Raw genomic sequence first — 20,475 nt, 5'->3', positions numbered from 1 at the left:
CAGCCCACAGTAATCAATGCATTTGTGACTCACTACATAGATATACCTATAGGTATGTTGATAAATATAACTGAAACAAAAGTTTCATGAAATAATACAATACACTGTGATATTTTCTATTCATTTTCTTTTTCAGTGCTGGTAACAACCCATTAAATTGACTTAATAAGTCACTCTTGAGAAACAATGTACAGTTTGAAAAACATTGGTTGAATAAACTACTAGTCAGACTTCCAGAAGAAAAGAGTGAGAGGATAAGGCTCAGGTAACATTTAAAAGAGATATCGTCACGCATGCTCCAACGTGGATGAACCTTGAAAACATTATGCTCAGTGAAATAAGTCAGATACAAAAGGACAAATACTGTATGATTCTACTTATATGAGGTCCCTAGAGCAGTCAGATTCATGGAGACAGAAAGTAGCATGGCGGTTACCAGGGTCTGGCGGGTAGGGGAGTGGGGGGTTAGTGTTTATTGGGTACAGAGTTTCAGTTTTGCAAGATAAAGAGTTCTGGAGATGGATGGCGGTGATGGTTGCACAACAGTGTGAATGTATTCAATATCACTGAACTGTCCAATTAAAATGATTAAGATAGTAAATTATATGTTATGTGTATTTTACCACGATTTAAAAAAATTTTTTTTAATGTTGTCTAAGGATTTTCCAGAGTGATGAAAGATACCAATCAACAAATTCAGAAACCCCCGAGAATTCAGGTAGGATGAATGCTATACACTGAATGTTTGTATCCTCCCCAAAATTCACATGTCGAGACTGGCTCCACCCTAATGAATGTGATTCATGCCCTTGTCACAGAGACCCCAGAGAGCAAGGGAACGCTAACTATGAACCAGGAAGCAGACTCTTGACAGATGTGAAATCTTCCCAGCCTCCAGAACTGTGAGAAATAAATGTCTGTTGTTATTTAAGCCACCCAGCCTATGGTATTTTGTTATAGCAGCCTGAACAGACTAAGATAATAAATAAAAAGATACATCGTGGTAAAACTCAGAACCTCAGAACAGGGGGAAAAACAGATTCTCTTGGAAGGAATGATGAAGAGATTGTTGTCAGAAACCTCAACAGTAACAACGGGAGCAGGAAGCAGGTGGGTGGTAACTGTCACTCTGGAAAACCCGCCAAAATATCTTTCGAGAACAAGGGCAAAATAAAGTGATTTTCAGATGAACAAAAACGAAGAGAGTTTGCCCCAACAAACCCTCACCAAAATAGGATTTAAAGGATGTACAGGATGGGCCGGCCCCGTGGCTTAGCGGTTAAGTGCACGCGCTCCGCTGCTGGCGGGCCGTTTCAGATCCTGGGCGCGCACCGATGCACTGCTTCTCCGGCCATGCTGAGGCCGCGTCCCACATACAGCAACTAGAAGGACGTGCAGCTATGACATACAACTATCTACTGCGGCTTTGGGGGGAAAAAATAAATAAATAACATTATAAAAAAAAAAACAAAGGATGTACAGTCACAAGGAAAGTGATCCTAGTTGTAAGTTTGAGATGCAAGAAGATGCGCAAAGAAATCAGTAACTGTGTGGTTGAGTGTAAACTAACATCAACTGCATAAAACAAGCTAGTAATGACTCATGGGGTGAAAAGAGAAAGATTAAATTTAGAACACACTACAATTAAGACATATAATTTAGGGGATGAGTGACTAAAGTATCCAAAGGTACTTATATTTTAAGGGAGCAAGGTAAAGATATTTAAAAAATTGGACTTTCATAAGATAAGTACTCATGGCAAATTTCTAGGGTAATCACTAAAACAACAGAAATAGATGGTGTAAGAGGAAGAAAAATGGAATGAGAAAAAAAATCAGCACTAAAGAAGTAAGAAAGGAGAGGAAAAAGAAAAAACAGGCAGGACAAATAGAAAGCACAAAATAATATGATAGAAATAAATCCAGATACAGTGTTTATCAGTAAATATAATAAGTGTAAATGGACCAAATGCTCTAGTTAAAAGACAAAGATTATCTTGAAAAAAACCTTTTTTATTATGAAAAATTTCAAGTATGCAGAAAAGTGGGAAGAATAGTACAAAGGATGCCCATGTAGAGTCAGCATTGTTAACTATTTGCTGTGTTTGTTTCATCTATATATATGTAAAGAAGACTGTTAAGAACACATATTTTATGTAGTAAACATATACTGAAATAAAATTTAAACGGCAACAGTGATGTAGTGTTCACTTTTGAGGCCAAGTAGATCTGGGTTCCCAGCAATTTTTAATCGCCTAATTTATTTGTGGGGTTATTTATTCCAAGGCTGTCTCTCCAACAGAATCTAGCGAGAGAGTAGGAACCAGGTCAACTTTTCTGCTTATTGTATTTCTAAATATTTGTTGCATCTACTAGTGAAGGATTCAGCACAGAGCTTGTTATATAGTAAACATGTAATGCAGAGTAGCTCTTATTTATCACAGTTGCCGCTGTTGTTATTGAAAGCGTTCAGCAGAGCGGCACAAAACAAGCAAGCAATAATCAGTAGCTTACTGTTTATATTTATTGTTTGCCATACATCACAGTGCCCGGCACACGTCATTCACCCATCAACATTATGTTCATAGTGAGAATAAATAGTACTTTCATTATTATTCAAAGTCTCTAACAGTGCCTGGCACTACATAAGCAAAGAAAAGTGAAGTCTACTCTTCTCATTGCTACTGAGTAAAGCATTTCACACCACGGCCGTCCCCTTACGCCCAGAATAAGCAATCTTCGCGGTGATTTCTGGGCGTGCCGGACCCGCCCCGCCTCCGGAGCTTGCGACGCCCCGCCCCCTGCCGCCCGGCAGCCCCGCCCCCGCGGCCAGCGCCGCGCCTGCGCACTGCGCTCGGAGGGTCGACGCGCGCGCAGGGCCGAGCCGGCCGGCCTGCTGCGTGCGTGCGTGCGTCGCTGCGTGCGTGCCGTGCGTGCCGTGCGCTCGCCGGGCACCGCGGCCTCGCCTTCGCCCTCCGCCCCTGCGCCTGCACCGCGTAGGCCACCCCCCCCCCGCGCGCACCCGTCGGCGACCCCCGCCCGCGCCCCGGCCGCCCCCCCCTCGAAATTTAAAGGGGGCGCAGCCTTCGCCCCGCCCGCCGCAGGTGACCTCCCGGGGGTCTCCCGCCAGAGGTGCCGCGCCGCCGAGGAACATGGCGAAGGTGGAGCAGGTCCTGAGCCTCGAGCCGCAGCACGAGCTCAAATTCCGAGGTAAGCCGCAGGCCCGCCATCTTCGGCCGCGGCCCGGCCGCCGCCCCGCGCCCCCGCCCGCGCTCCGGGGACCGGCCGCGCGGTGACGTCGGCCCCCGCCCGCCCCGACGGCGCGCCCGCCCGCCCCGGACCGCGGAGCGCTGCTGGGCCCGAGCCCGGCGCGGGCCCGCCCTCCTGCCCGCCTCGCCCTCGAGACACTCGGCGCCTCGGCCGTGCTGACCGCGGCCGTCCAGGCTGCGGTCTTCCGCGCCTGAGTGGAAGCGTGGGCGCCCCCTTTGCCTGGAAGCTTCTTCCCTGCTCTCCACGAGGTGACCTTTTCCTGTCTTGGGTCAGATGTCACCTCCTCGGAGAGGCCTGCCCTGACCAGCCACCCACCCTGGACGCCTGCGTCCATCCCCTGTCACGTCGCCGGGCGGTGGCCAGCACGGCGCTCCCTTCCCTCTGCCACGTGTGCGCTGTTTCTGCGCTAGAAGGGAAACTCCATGAGGGCAGGACCCCGTCCTTTCTCTGCTGTCTGCCCAGCACGTGTTCCGGGCCGAGTTTCTGTTGAACAGATGAAGGAAAGGAGCCTCCGCTGGAGTTGTGATGGGACGTGGCCCGACTGCCTTCTGCTGCCTTCCTCATGCCCCTCGCTCACGTCTGTGCCGCTGGGGGCGCTGCCAGGGTCGGGAGATGCCTTTTCTCCCCAGAGCAGCCTGGACCTGGAGCCAGAGGAAGCCTAGTGCACCACTGTGTTGGTGGCAAGCCAGGGCCCTTTGTAATGTGTACCTTCATGTTTCTTATGGGTTTTTCTCCCCTATCTTTCCCCCCACAATATAAGCCCATGAGACAGTAGGGACCTCGTCTGACTTGATTCCTTCTTTTCAGATGTGTTGAGTAACTGCGTAGTAGTCATGTGCTTGGCACTGGAGAGACAAGGAATGAACCAGAGAGACGAGTCCCCTGCTCTCATGGCGCTTACCTTCTAACAGGGGAGAGAAACCAGCAAACAACAATATTTCAGATGGTGGTCAGTGCTGAGCAGGAAAGAAAACAGGCTGACGTGATGCGATTAGACCCGAGGTTGTGTGGCCAGCACTGGGCCCACAGTAGGTGCTCAGCAGATATTGGTGGAATGAATGCTGGCTACAAGTAACCCAGTTTATGTGTACTGTCAGGACGTGGTATCGGGTAACTTACCCAGAGTTGCCCAGTTGGCAGATGGCACATTTGAGCTCAGACTTCAGAGCTCACCCTCTTAACAATTATGTTTTCTGACCCCTGGGAAATACTCCAGAACTGTGGCTGTCCAGAGCTTTGCCTCCCAGGTTAACAATCTGAAATGACCCCAGATGCATAAAGAACCAAAGGTTCTCCAGTTAAAATGAAAATAAAGCAAAAACAGAAAAGCATCATAAAAGCCTGATGTGAATTATAATTCCATGACAGTCCTTGAGCTTGCGTGATGTTCTCATGCCCTCCTGGAGGAGGCAGGCTGGCAAGGGAGTCCAAGGAGCTAAAGGGAATGTGGCGGGGGATGGTTTCCACTTGAGTTGTCTAAAGTTCTTTACCCCAGGAGCCTGGCGTGGCTACTCCTGGGATTTGATTGGCACAGTCATTCTTTTAGGCCACAGGCATTTACTGAGTGCGTGCTGCATGTGTCAGGTACCAGGAGCAGATGAGTCACGTCCTATGTATGCCCCCATTCTCCCTCAACCCCCTACCCCAGAACTTAAGTCTAGGGAAGGAGGCAGATGACAGAATCAGCTAGGGCGGCGCAATGATATAAGGTGATCCAGAGTGCTCCGAGAGCGCTAAGGAGGTCAGCTCTTGAAAGAGGTGTCATTTGAGCTGAGTTTAAAGGTCGAGTGGAAGCAGGCTAAAAGAAGAAATGAGTGGGGAGCATGACAGGCAGAGGAAATTGCACCTGCAGAGGCACAAAGGCTGAGCTGACTGGGGTACTTTGAGATGCCACTAGTAGTTCTGAATGACAGCTGCAAAGAGCCTTTCTTGGTTGCAAGGCAAAGTAGGAGATGAGGCTGGCTAGTAGACAGGACTCAGATCTTCTAAGGCCTTCTTCTGTGAACAGACGCAGCCAGTGTCCAAGTGTAGGTTGTGTTGCTTCTCCTCAGCTAGTCCTTCCTTGATTGATCCCCTGCAACCTCAACCCCCCACCCCCAGAATACACACTCTTCTCTAATGTGATATTATGGAAAGAGGCACCAATTTGAGAAATTGAAGTTTTTGTTCCAGATCTTTCGCTTAAAGATGTTTGACCACTTCACTCTCCAAAGCCTGGGATCACTCATCAGTCCGTGGGGATGGCACTCATATCTGCCTTGCCTCCTTGCCTTGTAGAAAGTTTTGTTACTGTTTAGAAGGCGTAATATTATGTCTATTCAGCTGCTTTGTAAATGCACACGGTTACACAGAGATTGGTGGTTGTATTTAGATAACTGATTTCATCAGTTCGACTTCTTTACCTGAAAGGTTTGGAAGAGAAGAGTGATCTGCCTGGGTTGGCCAGTGTAATGATGGGCGAAGTCACTGGATATTTTTGCTAGGGAAGTGGTCCAAGAGAAGTCATGGTGTCAAATTGTTGAAGGCTGTTGGCTCATGACTTCAAAGGAGGCATATGCAGGCATGTGTAAACCACTTTATGAGATTTGTTTGTTTTAAACTGAGCACTAAGACAATGAAATTAGAATGGAGGCTCAATACCTTGGCTTGCTGTATAGAGATCATTCATTTCAGGATCAGAACTGGCATATTTAACTGGTCTCTTCCAAGTTGCTCAGGCTGGTGACTCTGACTTGGAGTGGTTCACTTAGATGAATCATACTTATAAGCTAACTTTGCTTAATAAGAAAGTGATAATTAAAATGCCTGTCATCCAAAGGAAAAAAATTAATCATCTTTTAAGTGCAGCCTAGGATGATATGGGGTTGTATATGTTGAAGTCTTTTTCATCGTGGGCATTTTGTGTAATTATGTTGAATTTAAGAATGTTAAGAAGAAAAGAGAACACAGACTCATGTGACCTTGTTCAGTCTTAGAGAAAGTGCCATGCTGCATTATGTTAAGGATCAGAAGGAGAAAGACTGCTGGCCTCCTGAAGGAAGCACGACACCATGACATTTGCCATGGTGAAATAGTAGAAGCTCTTTTGGATTGGGGGACCTTTCTGAAAGAGTTAAGGGTTTTTGGAAACCTGTGAAATGTGTGCTTTGCATTGTCACTCTTTCTGTTTATCTCACTTCTTCCAAGGAAGATTCTTTTCTTTCTGTCCCCTCACTCTAAGGTCTCACTTGTTGCCCAGGTCAAAGAGAGCTTTCTGAATGAGTCACTTTCAGGGCATTTTCTTTGTCTCTTTTTCTTTCTCTTCTCTTTCCCTTTCCATCATATTCCATCCGTGGTAAATAGTATGTTTTGTATTTTTTTTGTCATAGTCCGAGACTCTTAATCCTTCTTCACATCCCAGCCCCGCACTCTAATGATACTGTCAAGTGAGACTGGTCTGTTAACTAACCAGCTCATGAGGATGCTTAAGGTATAAACCCACCGTGGACTCATTTACCTCGGCTTTATTCTGAGACTAAACCAGTGGCCTTCAGGAAGTCTCAGAGAGTCCTGCTGTTGGTCAATAGGGCTATCAGGTGGGAGAGCACCAGTGAATTGGTGTGTTTGGTTACCACTTTGAGGAGAAAATAGGAACTTGGGCACTGTGGATGGTAGATAAGTTAGGAACACTATCTTTTGTATAAGGAAGTCATGCTTAGAATCATTAGATCACCCCCTTAATGTGTAATTTAATATTGTTTAGGAAGCTAAAAAATATAAAACCCTGTAGATATAGTCAGTTCAATGCAGTAATTATCTTTCAGACGCTGAATACAGCGTTCATTCTTTAGCTTTAGTATAGTACTGATTTCCGTAACATTTCATGATCATGTAGAGCAGACTGTCTTTTACAGCACACCACACTGTCACCTGTGTGCTTAAGATTCTTTATGGTAGTGGTTTAACTCCATCCTGAATAGATTATCTTCATTTACTTAATTATTAACCAGCTTGCTCATCAAAAGCAAGTGGCATTAAACTTACCAAGCTTTAGTCAAACTTAAATCCTCGAAAATAGGTTGTACTATTTATTTCTCAGTTTTTGTTCCTGGGAGAAAAATGTGAACCAGAAGTTAACTTTTGTCCTCTTTTCTTGATAGTTAACTTCTTAGGGGAAAAAAGCGGATAGTTCTTGGCCATGTGCTTATATTTGGAAAATGGTGATAATTTCTTGATGTGTGTGGTTATAACATGCATCACAGTTATCTTCATAATTACCTGGTAGCTTTGCGTCCAAGTGTGAATTTATTAAAATAATTAATCTGAATTGATGCTTATTAAAGAGATGAACTCTTAAACATTTACACTATCTTTTACTTATTAAAATTAGATAGCAGCTTTCTTTCCAATGCTGAAGGCAAAATACTGAGAACTTTAACCCTGCAATATTACCACTAAGTAGTTGAAATTAGGGGAGGAGTCAAGGGAGTAAGCTTCACTGGTTATCACTCTAATACTACCCTTAGGCTTGATTTTGAGAACCTGAAACTTGAATTTTTACATAAGGAATTGTCTCCAAGATTGCCTCATACATCCCCCATTTGTATTTGAAAAATTTGCCACCTGAAGGATGACCATGATTTGGAACAAATGAGGACACCTTTCAGCGAGATGACAAGAAGAACACAGGGAGGGCTGAGTTCCATTAGTCAAAACAAGGTTGCCATAGCGTGTCTTTAATAAAATAGAATAAAAGCCTTCTGCATGGTTGTTTTGCACTGGGGATTGTGTTAAAAACAAAGTTGCATTATGGTTTCCGGGCTTGCTTCCTAGTTTTCTGTCATTTTAGGCCCCTTTCAGGCTGTCATCAGCATAGTGTATCCAGGATTGCTTTAGCTCTTGCTCAGTGGATATGTGCATTTTTTGGAGTTGTTACTTGACAGGCCTGGGCTGCTGGTTTTACAAAAACAAGAGTTGTTTAAAGACCTTTGTTATAGAAACAAAGTTACTGAACTTGACAGTCATTTTAAGATTATTTTAAAAAATATCAGTGTGGCAAAACTATCGCTAGAATATCTATTTTTCAAAATGTTAAATGTGTTGTTTTGACAGAAAGAAATGTCTTAATGTACTTTAGGGTTTTCCCCCCTTGCATGGGAAAAAAAAATCGATGAGAAAATGGCATAGTCCCGTGGGCAAAATCTTGAAGGGCTTTCTTTTAATAATATTTTAGCATTAATTGTACAAAACTCTAAAGCTACAGAAATACCTTCCTAGAATTTTCCTTCATCTTTTCGGAAGGCTTATTATCAGTTTTTGACTGGGTTAGTATTTCTCTTCCTCTGTGTCAAGTAACGTCTTCAGTGAGGCTTTTAGTTTGTGTGTGTGTGTGCACGCCTGTGTGGGCACCTGAGTGCTGCTGGCGGGCGCATGTTCTTGCAGATACCTGTAACCTGTTTGAGTTAGTACACACAGTTGGCATTTCAGTAGGCTCTTATAACCTTAGCCTATCTGGGAAGGGGGTTAGGGAAATAAATATTTTGGGGGAGAGAGAGATTGAGGCTGTTGTTTGTGTCATTGGGATTGTACTTTAAGACAGTGGAATGGACCACCGGACTGTTTACCTAGATTTGAATTGCTTTGAGGTGGCTTGGAACCTTTATGACTCTAAGTTCCTTGGGTTGTCTTTAAAGGCTGGAGGGTGCTAAGAGAATGGAGAGGAATAGAAAACTGGCCCTAGGGAGCTAGGAGCAGAGGGCATATTTGTAAGGGGCGAAGTGATGGACTCTCCTCGCCCTCCTGGTGGGTTGGGTCTGGAGTTAAAAGCAGTGGCCATGTGGTGCTGACATTCATTTTGCAATATGAGGGGAAAGAAAAGGTAAGGGAAGAGTGAACATTTCTGTAAGATAGATGCTTATTTTCTGGAAGATAGTCAGCAAAGTCGAGGGCCTGTGGTGGATGCTTTATGCTCTTTATCTTACTATTTAATCTACCTTACAGTCCTGTGAGGTGAGTTACTCGGTGGCTAGGTAGCTTGCCCCTGGATGAGGCCACCTGGTGAATGGTGGTGCAGAGATTTAACCCAGGTTTGTCTAGTGCCCAAGCCCATTTCTTCCTGGGGTATCACTATCAACTTTTAGAATGAACTCATAAAGGAGTTCATTCTTGGGGGAGGGAGGCAGAGAATGTATAACCATTAAGGAAATATTAGTAGCTGTCAGCATAATTTCTTAAGAACATTAATTAATTAAGAATTATTTTTTGTGGAATTTTTAGGAGGGATTTCTTACCATTGTTTTTAACAAGTTCATGTTCATGACTCAGAAGCAGTCTATGATTTACCTTGTGAATATTCACTTAATTAAAAAAAATTTTTTTTTTTGAGGAAGATTGGCCCTGTGCTAACATCTGTTGCCAATCTTCCCTTTTTCTTTTTTCTCCCCAAAGCCCCAGATACATAGTTGTGTATCATAGTTGTAGAGTTGTAGCTTTTCTTGTGGGACGCTGCCTCAGCATGGTTTGATGAGCAGTGAATAGGTCCACGCCTGGGATCCGAACCCGCTAACCCCCGGCTGCTGAAGCGGAACATGCAAACTTAACCACTACGCCACTGGGCCGGCCCTGAATATTCACTTTTTATATCAGATTTTGATGGTGTTTAATGATTCGGTACATTTAAAAAACATTAACTTTTGAGTAGTTTGCGATTCTGTTATGATTCTGAATCTTTGGAAGGTAGGGTAAAACTTGTGTGTGGTCGAGATTTCACAGGTTTGCGGATTTGTAAAGTGGAGATTAGAGAAGTTTGAAAGGGTGCTTATTAAGATAGGAATGTCTAGAATAAATGACCTTTATAGGTGCCACCTTAACTTAAAAGTGGGGGTGCAGAGCCTTTAGTCCTGAGTGCTCCTGACAGGCCACTGCCTTAGGCAGAGAAACAAAGACAGGTGAGTTAATGTATAACTAGAGATTTCTCAAATGTTGAAAGAGATAAACTCAAGGTGAATAACAAAAAGTGCTGTTTTATTCTGCATGAGGTATACTTTGGGAAGTCATCATCCCCCCACATTGGGAGTATTAGGGGTTTCCTCCTTTTCCACACCTCGTCCTTAGAGGTTTTCTTCATGGACAGATGAGGTCTTCAGGCCTGGTTCAGTCAGCACGTACTGAACGCTTCCTATGAGCAGGCGCTGGGCTGGGCACCAGAGAGGAGTCCTGGCCGGTCAAGTTTCTAGCCTGCAGGTGAGGAGGGGAGAGAGGAGAATATGGATACGGGGACACCCGCAGACTGTCCCCCACTGGGAGCTTAGAAAAGCTGTGTTAATTCCGCTTTGGGGTTTGGATCTCACAGGGAAAGTGGCATTTGAGATTTGTGACTTGGTGAGCTTATAGTGTGTGTTAGGCATTTTTCTGTAAGTGCTCGTTTATTTAATTCTTACAACAAGCCTGGGACGTGGATATAGTTACTTAGGTTATGAACCTGAATTAAAGATGGAGCTGGGATTTGAACCAAGATCTGTCTGACCGCAAACCGTGTTCTTTATCATTATGTTGGCTATTTTTCTTCTCTTAAAAGATGAGTGGAAGTGTGGCTGACTAGGAAGGCCCTTGATTTTCTTATTTATTATGTTGTGAGGAAGATGAAAGGAGGATTGGAAATAGGACAGTAGTAATGAGAAAGAGGATTGAAAGAGAAACAAGATAGAAAAAGGAAGGAAAGGTGCTTAATTGTAATCTAGTAATGCCCTCCCCGGCACCACTTAGAGGAAGTGGAGAGTTGTTCTGGAACATGAGAGTGACTGATGGACTTTAGAAAAAATCTTTCTACCAGTTCTCTTTTCCCCTAAGAACTTATGTCCTAACTTGATCACTGCTGATTGTGTCATTCATTTATTAGCGTTGGTAATTATGTGTTAATATTATCACTGTATTATGATAATAATCACTAATGTATCACTATATTATCATAATATTATGCTAATATTATCACCTTCCCTTCTACCACTCGACTCCCTACTCCTTTATTTCCTTGATACCTGTCGTCACAAACGATGCAGGTTAATTGGGTACTATTTTAGCCTTTTAGTTACATCATTCAACATTCATAGTATAGTAGAAAAGAGGGAAGGAAAGGAATGGTGCCTACCTGAGAAGTCAGTATACCATCATCTCCATTTTAGAAATGAGAGAACCAAGGCCCAGGACTCGGCAGAACGTGTGATTTGCACCTGAGTCTCTCAGCCTCTAAAGCGTGTGTGCTTTGCGTTACACGTGGAGGCGTCCAATCCTGCCCTTGCTGTCACTTAGAGGCACTCAGCTAACCTCCCCAGCTTTGATTTCCTTTCCTCTTGGGTGAGGAGGCTTGAACTCAACATCTTTTGGTGTTCCTTCCAGCTGTTGCCTTGAGGATGTAGATTCAAGTTTATTTCAGCTGAAGAAGAAAGGTGGGAATCCCCTTGAGGGCAGAAACTGGGGCTTGTATTTCCCATAGTACCTACCAGGGCTTTGCACTAGTGGGCTCCTGAGTATTTAATTAATGAACCCTTGTGTTCCTGTTTAGAAGCTCACTATTCTCTTAAGCTTTCCTGAGTATTCTTGAAGGTGTTCTCATCCGGTTTTTTCTGCATCACCTCAGATTGTACAAATTGTGTGTCACTTGCGTGTTTTGTTCAAGTCTTACTCTCCACGTGCTTCTTTAACTCATTGCTTTGTCTTCCCTGCCAGAACGCAAGCTCCTGTAGGTATTGTTTCTTTATAGTTTCTCCCAGTAGTCACCAATGGAATACATTCTTTTCTTGTCATTGATTTCTTCACCTAGTAACCCCAGGGAAGGGATACCACCCTGGTCTTGGTCATTATTTCAGTGTTTGCTATGACCCTTTGAAGTAGAAGCATACCCAAGAGTAAAAAGAGGGATTTGCTGAAAAACCGAAGGTTTGTCGTTGTGGAGGCTTATTTGAATTCTCATTCTGTTGGTCAAATTGATTTGTTGACGTACAAATGTATCCAATGGACTGCTCTGAAAGTCTACGTCTGTGCTTTCTGACCTTTTTCAAGTCAGACACTGCTTTACTAATTGGATGAGGGAAAGCCGTGAATCACTCCTCAGAGAATCTGCAGATGCCCTCATCCAGAACTTCTCGTGTGACGGGGACAGGGATCACAGCTTACTGTGGGTGCCTCATTGACCTGATCTCGCTCAGAGAATGGCAGAGGTGGAGGAGACATGAGAGGTCATCTGGGGAAGTCCTGAGAAAACTTGGTCTGTTTGTTTGGTCTTTTTATTTTATTTTATTATTATTTTTTAAATGAATGCCTTTGTTGCCTTTTGCCTTCAAAGCAAGATTGTTTCTTTTTTTTGTTTACATACCTAACACTGAGCCCGGTGGTGGTGATTAGTCCTCTTCAGTAAACATCGGAATGTTGTGTCTTGCACCTTTAAAAAAGAATAACTGCTTCCTCAGTTGTGTTTGCCTTTTCTAGCTTCTCTCTTCACTTTGCTCCTTATCCTAGCGAGCTTCTGGAAATAGTAGTCTTAATCCCCATTTTCTCACCACCCGTTCACTCCTGCAGTCGTTGCCCAGGAGCTTCATTATTGCCTTGTTGCTATCTCTGTGGTTGCGTTTTGATTCTTCACCGTATGTGTGCTCTCTGTGTCATCTGACACCTGTTGCCATCCTGCTTCTGGACACTCTTCCCTTTACCTCCTTAATCACTCTCTTTTGGCTTTCTTCTACCCATTTGGCCACTTTTGCCCACTCCTCGTGGAGTCCTGTTGATAATGCTGAGGGTTACGGGTTTCCCTCTGCCCCTCTTCTCGCTCCTCTTCTCTCTCTTTTTTCTTTTTTAGTTTCCCTCTCTGTCATCCTTCTTCCGCATTGGTATGGGGAGCTCTTCTGCCGGTACCCTTGGCTTCTGACATCACTTACAGATGATCCCAGGTCCGACCCAAGCCCACATATAGGGCCACAGGTACTTGAAATGCAGCATGCCCCAAACTACACTCCTCACCAGTCCTTTTTCCTTTTTTCTCCAAACCTCCTCTTTTTGCATCTCTCACGACTGAATGGTACCCACCTCCATACACTTGACCAACTCAGAGACCCCATGACTCAAATCTGTCCTTCTTCCTTGTCCTCTCTGTGGCTGCCTCATTTTCTCTTGGATGACCGTAATGGCTTCTTAACTGGCTTTCCTGTCATGAGTCCTCTCTGTTCTCTCCATACCGATGGCACTTTCAAATATGCAAATCTGAGCTTCTCTCTTGCTTGCTTAAAATCGCTGTGTGTCTCCCCATTGCCAAAAGAGTAACATTTAAATTCTTTAATAAGACCTGGGAAATCGTTTGTGCCTGTCGCCCCTGATCTCTCCAGCGTCATCTTTCCTCATGCTTCAGCTGGTGCTCTGGCCTTTTTTTCTCCGTGGTCACAGGGCTTTTGCATATATTGTTTCTACCACTCAGAATGAGTTCGTTCCTCCTCCTGTTTCGCTGCTCCCTCCCACTTACCTTCAAGCCTCAACACAGCTTCACTTCTTCGAGGTCACTTTCCTGACGTTGCGCTCACGTTGTGCCTTTGCCCCGACATTCATCACAGTGAGTTGTGTGTGAACACTTGACTTCCTTTCCCTTTAGTCAACAATGCCTTTGATGTTTGTGGACTGTGTCTTTTATCCCCAGATCCCAGTGCCTAGCACAGTGCATGGCACATGATAGGTTCTCAGCGTGTTAGTGGTGTCTGGGTCAAAGAATGCTGAAAAAGAAGAGAAGGGAAAAAGAGAAGACGACTCTCTGTGGTAAGGAGTGGTGAAACCTGTCAATGAGGTCTGCTGTGTGAGCTGATCTATGTGGACACGGTGTATTTCACTCAGAAAATATTTAAAGATTTTCTACCAAGTGCTGATCCCTTTCCTCTCTCTACAAACTTATGTTTTCACCTGTCCTCCCCTCCTATCTTGGAGAGTCAGAACTGCCTCCTCACCTAGTGCTCTTGACTCTATTCCTTTCCCATCGCTTATGGGATGTTGACCCATTAGTCAGCCTCTCTATTTCTGGTGTCTCAGATTTCTCTTGCACTTGATTGCTTCCCAGTGCTTACAAACATGCTTGAGTTTCTCCTTCCTAAAAAGAAATCACATTCCTCCAGATCTTCCTCCACTTAAGCAAATGTCCAGTCTTCCATCACAACTAAATTTTTGGAAGCAGTGAATCTCAGTTACTGGTTTACGTGTTCACTTTCCTTTCAATTCTCAGACCTCACGCTTCCTCTGAAACCCTCTCAGTTCACCAGGTTTCTCTCTGTGACATTTGTCCTTGACGTTTCTGGTGAACTGCCCACCTCTTTATCATCTGTTTTACTGGATGTTGACATTTCCCAGGCTTCTGTCCTCAGTCTTCTTCATTTAACCCGTCCCTGAATGTAATCTCATTAATAATGCCTTCAGCTCTCCCTTCTACACAGAAAACTTCCAAATCAGTATCTCCAAGCAGATCTTTTGATCTCTAGGCTATCTGCCTGCTGGACATCCCTGCCTGTCTGGTTGCGTGAGAGCACATCAGACTCAACGTGTTCCATACTACATTCGTGGTTTATCCTCTTGTTCCCATCGCATGTGTCTTCATTTCTTGGGAATGGACCTTGTGCCCAGCTAGGTAAGCTGGAAATCCTAAACTCATCTTTCACTCCCTCGTCTTCCACACCTCTCACATCTAGTCAGTCCATTTTAGTCAGCAGTGTCTCCGGTACCCTTTGCTGCTTTTTATCCCCAGTGCTGTATCCTGAGTGTAGGCCCGCTCCCCTTGGGGTTCTTGCCCCGTGTCCCAACTCTCTGTCTGTAATTCTCCTCCCTGCCTCCCTCACGCTTCAAAACATCCTGTATACGGTTTTCAGAGTTATTTCTCTAAAATTGAAATTTGATCATGTCATTTCTTTATTTTAAAACATTCATTGGCTCCCTAGATTTTACAGGTTCATGTTCACAATTCTTAGGCCAGCATCAAAGCCTTTCAAAATCATGTCACCACCCTCCCCCTTTTTTTTAAACAATCTCAGCTTTTATTTTCCATTTTAAACAACTACAATATTTACAAGCTGTTTAGAATAACAAACACTCAGACACACACATGCTCTCACAGACACGTGGGAGTACATATATTCTTATCTCTGGTTTATACTGAATGCTGGTAGAGGCAATAAATACTTTTCAGAGCCTGTGATCAGAAAAGGGAAACTCATTTTCCTTCCTTACACCTACCTTCCTAGAATCATTTTTAATATTCTGCCTCCATTTCCTCATGCAGAGCTCATTGCCACACTTGTATAGGATTAAGGTAATCAGTTTTTACAATTTATTTTTACTTAAACTATAAGTGTTTAAAAAGCCTAAGCGGATGCGATTTTTGCCCCATTTCTCAGCGTCGTTCACTCCCCTCAGACCCCTCTGCTCTCGCCGTGTGGATTCTCTCTGAGAGCCCTTGCACTCCGATGACGCCACACTGTGCCTTCACCAGGGCTTTTCCTGCAGCTCAGCCTGGACCTTCCTTCATCTTCTCAGACTCCAGGACTTCGCTCAGTGTTCAGCTCCCCACCCTCTCCACCCTCGTGTTTGCATACAATTTTATATATTAACTTCAATAAAGTGTACGGTGCAGTGAGTGGTAGTATACAGCCCAGCAGTGATGAGGGTGGACTCTGGGGCCAGGCATCTGGATGTGAATCCTGGACCTGCTGCCTAAAAGTCACATGACTTTGGATGAAGGATTTCACTTCTCTCTGCCTCAGATTCTTCCCTGTGCCTTGTGTTAGGGTGATTAAATGAGTTGACACATGTAAAGTGCTTAGAATAGAGGTGGCACTGTTAAATGTTAACTAATGTTGCTATAATTTGATAATTTTTTTTTTTTTTTTAAATATATCATTCCAGAGTCTCAATCCCAGAGATTCTTACTCATTAGTTCTGGGTGGGTCCTGGAATGGTTGTGCAAGTATATGTACTCTGTCCTCCCAGGGATCTGGGCAGGAGAAGCAGTGTCATCTCTCTAGCTTGAGGGCTAGCACAGTGTGGGGACCATTCATCAGTTACTTATTGAATGCCTACAGTGTGTGCTAAGTGTTGTTCTGGATACTTGAGAGACCGAGATGAAACTGACAAAACCTTTGCCTTATGGAGGTCATCTTCTAGTTGGGAAGATGGGCACTTTAAAGACAGGAAATATATATAATATGGTGCCAGATAATGGTAGGTGCTAAGGGAAGGGGAATGCAGGATAAAGGGGTTTGGGAGTGGGTTCTGTTTTGAACAGGGTGATTGGGGAAGGCCGTGTCCCTGAAAAGGTGATACCTGAACTGAGACCTGTATGAGTCTGTGAGGCCATGCGTACATTTGGAGGAAGAGCACTCCAGACAGAGGGAAGGGCAAGTGCAAGGCCCTGGAGTGGCAGTGAGCTTGGTATGTTCAAGGAGCAGCAAGGTGTTTTTGCCGCCAGTGGAGTGATGGAGTGGCACAGTAGGAGATGGGCTTAGGGAGGAAGGAGGAGCCTTCCTGGTAGGCAGGCCATGGGAGGGACTTTGGATTTTGCTGTGAGTTGGGAAGCCGTGAAGGATTCTGAGCAAGAGTCTATTTTTAAACGCCCGTGGCTGGTGTGAGGAGAGTAGGCTGTGGGAGATGTGTGGGTGGTGGTGTGTGTGGAGGCCGTGGGGCTACTACAGTAATCCAGGCCAAGAGTACGAGAGAATCCTCGGCTTGGACCAGGGTGGTGGCCGTGGGGAGAATGTGGTGAGAAGTGCTCAGATTCCAGATCTGTTTTGAAGGTAGAGCTGGCAGAACTTGCGGGTGGGTTAAATGTGGAGTGGGAGAGGAAGAGAGGAAATGAAGGTGACTGCTTTTGGTCCAAGCATTTTGGTGAGTGGTGGTTTCTTTTCCTGAGATAAAGAGCAGTGGGTTAGGGGAGGGGGAGGGGACTGGAAAGTGCTATTTGGACGGGATAAATGTGAGATTCTTAGTCCACCTGCAGGTAGAGGTCAGGGGAAAGGGTCAGGCCGTGGTTATAAATTTGGCAATGATCAACTTATTGTTAGAACACAGTATGGGAAGGAATAACTTTTTCCAACTGAGAGATTAGGTAAGCCTTTCCAAGAGAGAAGGAATTTGAGCAAAACTTTGAAGAATGAGTATGATTTCCAAAGGCAGAGGAAGGGGGAAATAGAAGATATTTTTCATCCAAGTCTCACAGCCTTTTTCCCTGGCTTCTTGTTGAATTTGTTTACGAAGCTGCTGACCTGGTTGATAATCTCTTTTCACCAGTATGGCCACTTAGGTTCTCTATTGAAAAGGAAACCAGAGCGGATTACATACTAACTGATAAACCGCATTCTGCTATTTCTCATTGTTCACAAATTGAAAATTCAGGTTGGACCATAGAGGTGCAGAATGCTAAATGTGTTTTGCTTCACTCGGTGTGTCTGCTGTGAATTGGGATGTGTTGATTTTGATGTGGAGGCTTTTCACATGCTGTCTGTCATCTCCACTAAAGATTGAACATTTGGGGGAAGTTTTTACTTTTGCTGATACTGACTTTATGCACTTGACTTGAACTGTTAACTTATAACTCAGTGAAGTTAAAACTACAACTACAACCGTGAGAAATTGGGACCCCTGGCTCTCCTGTCACTCAAGACATGTATGTCTTGAGCCCTCCTGCTTTGTGTGAAAAAAATGAGTCACGTTTTACACTCTCCTGTTTAGGTCGAGTTTTATTTGGAGTAGAATGTTGCTTATCTTTTGTTTATTTTCGTGATGGCTGTAATCACAAATTTTGGTCTTCTAAATAGAGAAAAATTACTAAATGTTTGTTAGTGGAATAAAGATTGTGTATTGAAAAAATTCAGTTTATTAAATAGTCTAAGATAATTTTAGAATTGATATATGAAATTCATACCAGTCAGGTGTGCTATTACCTTTAAATAATCTTCAGCTGTGTACTGTAATCTGTCTTAGTGCTGAATATAGATAGGATGTATGAAGCTTCAGCTTTTATATAATACTTTTAGGCATTTTTCTATTTAGAAAAACAGTGTTGCATTAAAGAAAAGTAGTGACAGTGTTTACCTCTAGGTGAGTAAAGGCTTCTAGTCTTCAAAGTTCTTGTGATAGATTTTGTCAGACTTTTAGGTTTGGGTCTTTGTCTTGAATTAATGAGACCACTGCTGCTCTAAACATGTTTTAAATGATAACTTTAACTTTTATAAATTACACACAAATGGCTATTGAGGTAGGTGTAATGGTTTTCAACAACTCCACAATTCCCAATTCCAGTGTTTTTATATAGACAAGCCATCCATTCTGGGCAAGAAGAAGATTCTCTCAAAAGAACATTGTCTGGATCTTACATAAATTACAGGTAGCTTTCTTTATGTGGAAAAAAAATTTAAATACAGAAAAATACACATAATGTAAGAGACACTCAAATACAGAATAACTAAATGTTAATAATTGGTTAGACTTGTTTTAAATCTTTCTTATTAAGCTTCACTAAGAATTTGAAGACATTTCTGCTCTCCGTATCTGCTCATTCATGCTCATCTCTTTCTTTATTCTCCAGAGGAATTTAGTGTGAGCTCTGTCCATTTTTTTCTGTATTAGTTAATCTGACATCATAGTTTGTCACTTAACATGTTTTTGAGACCCTTCTATTGATGAAATACAGATCTAGTTCATTCTTTTCAATTGTGTAGTATTCCTCCATAAGAATTTAGCACATTTATTATTAATCAGAGTTCTTTATATATTCTGAATAATAATTGCTTATCTGTTAACATAAGCTACAAGTATCTTTCAGTTTCCTAGGCTGTTCCTTGCTGTGTGGCTTTATGTCTTTTGGGTAGCTTTCCTGAATTTGATCTTAGGCCTTCCATAGTACTTTTATCTATTGGATTCTTACACTACAATAGGGTGCCTTGTGGTCCAGTTTTCCCACCCATGGAGTTGGTGGCCTACTGAGTTTTATTTCTTTCTGCTCCAAAGGAGCTAGGAAAGTAGTGAGTTGAATAAGCAGCCTGAAAGATTGGTCTAGTCTATTTCAATCACGCTGGCTTCTAGTGTGCCTTTGATCGCATGATTAGTGAGTATTCTTGGTGTTGATTTCTTTTGCTATAATAATGGGTGTGATGTTTCTCCATAGCTAGCTGTCTCTCAAGGATATCAGGGAGGTTACTTTATTAATTTAGAACACTTTGCATTCTAAGATTTCTTCAGGAAAGTTATGTGTCTATGTGCAGGATTTTTTTTGTGTGGTTATTTCAGAATAAGAGTTACACGATTAGGCTTTCTGCTGAAATATTGGAATCCAGTGTCTGCCATTAAAAACACATCGGTTGCAAAGCTTTATTTTTGTTTCTAAAGCATTGATTTAATATTTGAGCTAACAATTCAGTCAAGAAAATAGATTTTTAAAAACAATTCTCCCAGTGTCCTTGCTCTTGAGTTTATGGCTATTTTAGAACTCACCTTCTTTCAATATCTGTTACTATGAAATCTTTTTTTCAGTTTTTAGAGGGGGCAGCTTTAAACAAAATTATCATAGAATAGTAATGATGAAAGCATTATTGACACAAGTGAACATTTTTAATACCTTCGCCCTGTATATGAACAGCACAATTTATCGTGACTTCAGATCCATGTTACAGAGTAGGCATCTGTTTATAGGAAACATGTCAGAATCTGAGTTGAGTCGCCTCTGAGGAAGCCTGGCCTTCAGTCATGCTGCACACATCTCTTGGGTCCTTTTACTACGTATGTTGCACTGTTCCAAGCTCAGGGCATCCAGTGATGAATAGCACAGGTGCTGTCTCCTTTCATGTGCAGGTTTACTCTAGGTGGGAGACAGTCAGGAGAGGAACAGATGAAGTACCAGTTGATGATAAGTTCTATGCTGAAGGTGAAAAGGGTGGTCATACTAGAGAGGGAGCAGCATGGGCTCAGTGTTCACTCACCCAGAGCCTGGTTGTGCATACTAGAGGGTGCGTGCAGGAAGAATAAAACCATTGTTGAAAATAGATAGAAGCATGGCATGGCCATTCATTCATTCATTCATTCAGTAAATTTAGCATCTGCTCCATGTCTGGAAGTGTTCTGGGTGCTAACGATCGGTAGTGAACAAGAGGGACAGAAAAGTCTGTGTGTTCGTGGAGTTTCTATTCTGGAGGGGAAGACTTGCATAAACAAGAAAAGA

General features: G+C 43.4%; 1 protein-coding gene across 2 annotated transcripts in view; it reads left to right on the top strand.

Annotated features, from left to right (window-relative positions):
- Positions 1–2,986: 2,986 nt before the first annotated feature.
- The window catches only part of VAPB (VAMP associated protein B and C), a 48,607-nt gene continuing 31,118 nt past the window's right edge, over positions 2,987–20,475 (top strand). Inside the window, exon 1 of one of the 2 annotated variants that reach the window (XM_087445073.1) lies at positions 2,987–3,209. In XM_087445073.1, coding sequence (XP_087301199.1) covers positions 3,152–3,209 — 58 coding nt within the window. In that variant the 5' untranslated portion in view covers positions 2,987–3,151. The remainder of the gene's footprint in view (positions 3,210–20,475) is intronic. The other variant, XM_087445072.1, reaches the window with a different exon arrangement.

This window comes from Ceratotherium simum, chromosome 21 (assembly GCF_057802395.1).
Source record: "Ceratotherium simum simum isolate JZ-2026a chromosome 21, ASM5780239v1, whole genome shotgun sequence".
Classification (NCBI taxonomy): Eukaryota; Metazoa; Chordata; class Mammalia; order Perissodactyla; family Rhinocerotidae; genus Ceratotherium; species Ceratotherium simum.
Note: the sequence above shows the minus strand (reverse complement) of the source record. Positions and strands in the feature narration are given on the sequence as shown.